The following is a 1,435-nucleotide window of genomic DNA, read 5'->3' on the forward strand; positions in this document are numbered from 1 at the left end:
CTCTCTCTCTCTGTTCCTCACTCTCCTTCTCCATCTGGCTCTTGGGCTGGCTCATTGCTTGCTTCCTGCCATTTAATTGGGTGAGTTCCCTTGCTCTTTAACACGCTAATTTCCCACAGTGCACTGCTGCATTGCAGTGGTGCAAGGCAAGCTCAGCTGCACTGTCATGCCACCACAAGATTCTTGACGGTTACAGAGTGTGTGAAGTAGCAGTATTATGTAGTGCTTCTTTAGCAATAAACCCAGCTTCATTGTAGCTGCAGTGCTTTTGCTCTCATCATAATCTTTTGCAGTAATCACATACAGTACAAGTCTCAAAATAATTCTAATTTACCAACAAGCAATTCTAAAGTGTATTCTCGACGTTATGATGGTACCATGCAGTTCTATTTTTCACTTATGATTAAAAACTCTGCTTGGTATTTTTCCCACATACAAGTTCTTTATTCCTAAGCCCATATTGCAAATTACCACAGTAGTAAGCATCTGACCTGCCACATGTCTCCTATCAGACTTGATTTATCACACATGTTATTAACACACAGACGGCACTAAACAAACAACCATTTATCATCATCTTACAGATTTGTCTTTATTACTAGTTGCAATAGATCTAATTAAATTTCATATTATATGATAATAACCTGCTCTCTAGCTCACATTTCAATGCCCCTCTCTTCTCATTGTTGTCATGGAGACATCTATTGGTTGTCATGGTAATCCCCGGTAGTAAGGAGGACTGCTAGTGTGACGATTGCTCGCATTGAAGAATGCTAATATCTCCCTCCTTCCTCTCCCCTCCCCGCTCCCTTCCCTCCCTTCTGTAGTCTTTGATGGACTAGGCGATGTAATGAAGCCCACTTTGACCCCCCAGGCGGGGGATGTTGACACCTCCATGGCTAACATGGCAAGTAGTAAGTAGTCATTAGATGTCATAGATATTGATTGAAATATTTGGGGAAATATGCTGATTTGCTTTCTTTGTGAGAGTTAGATGAGAAGATTGATGCCACTTTCATGTCTGCCCGTTAGACATGGAGCTTCCATCAGAAGTTTGTAAACTTATCTCAGCATAATAATTGCACCAAAATGCTTGCTCTTGGGGGGAATTGTTGGGTCTCTGTAAATTTTAGTGTGGTCTAGATCTACCCTATCTAAAAAGGGTCACTGAGATACCATCTGTTATGATTTGACACTATAAATAAAAGTGAATTGAACTGAAACAGTGGGTAAACAGCAAGGCTGGTTCAGTCAACCGTAACAAAATCGGTCTACCAGCTCCTATAAAGCTTATTAATTATTCCATTATGTCTTGTTTGTTTAATCTGTACAATAACCAAAGTGCAAAAATGACAAACCCTGTTTTATGGCGTGGAATCAATCTTCTCATCCCATGCGGTTATTATGTCAGTAAATAAAAACAGTGATTTTGCAG

The 1,435-nt window shown here is 40.1% G+C and overlaps 1 protein-coding gene across 12 annotated transcripts in view; it reads left to right on the forward strand.

The window, feature by feature from the left end:
* Positions 1-1,435, forward strand: part of LOC116706466 (clathrin coat assembly protein AP180) — a 26,857-nt gene that overhangs the window by 21,337 nt on the left and 4,085 nt on the right. For 3 of the 12 annotated variants that reach the window (XM_032543321.1, XM_032543323.1, XM_032543331.1), the window contains one exon: positions 828-914. The exons of 6 other annotated variants lie outside the window; for them this stretch is intronic. In XM_032543321.1, the coding sequence (XP_032399212.1) occupies positions 828-914 (87 nt within the window). The remainder of the gene's footprint in view (positions 1-827; positions 915-1,435) is intronic. 3 more of the 12 variants (XM_032543322.1, XM_032543324.1, XM_032543332.1) reach the window with 1 other exon arrangement.

This window comes from Etheostoma spectabile, chromosome 18 (assembly GCF_008692095.1).
Source record: "Etheostoma spectabile isolate EspeVRDwgs_2016 chromosome 18, UIUC_Espe_1.0, whole genome shotgun sequence".
NCBI classification, from domain to species: domain Eukaryota; kingdom Metazoa; phylum Chordata; class Actinopteri; order Perciformes; family Percidae; genus Etheostoma; species Etheostoma spectabile.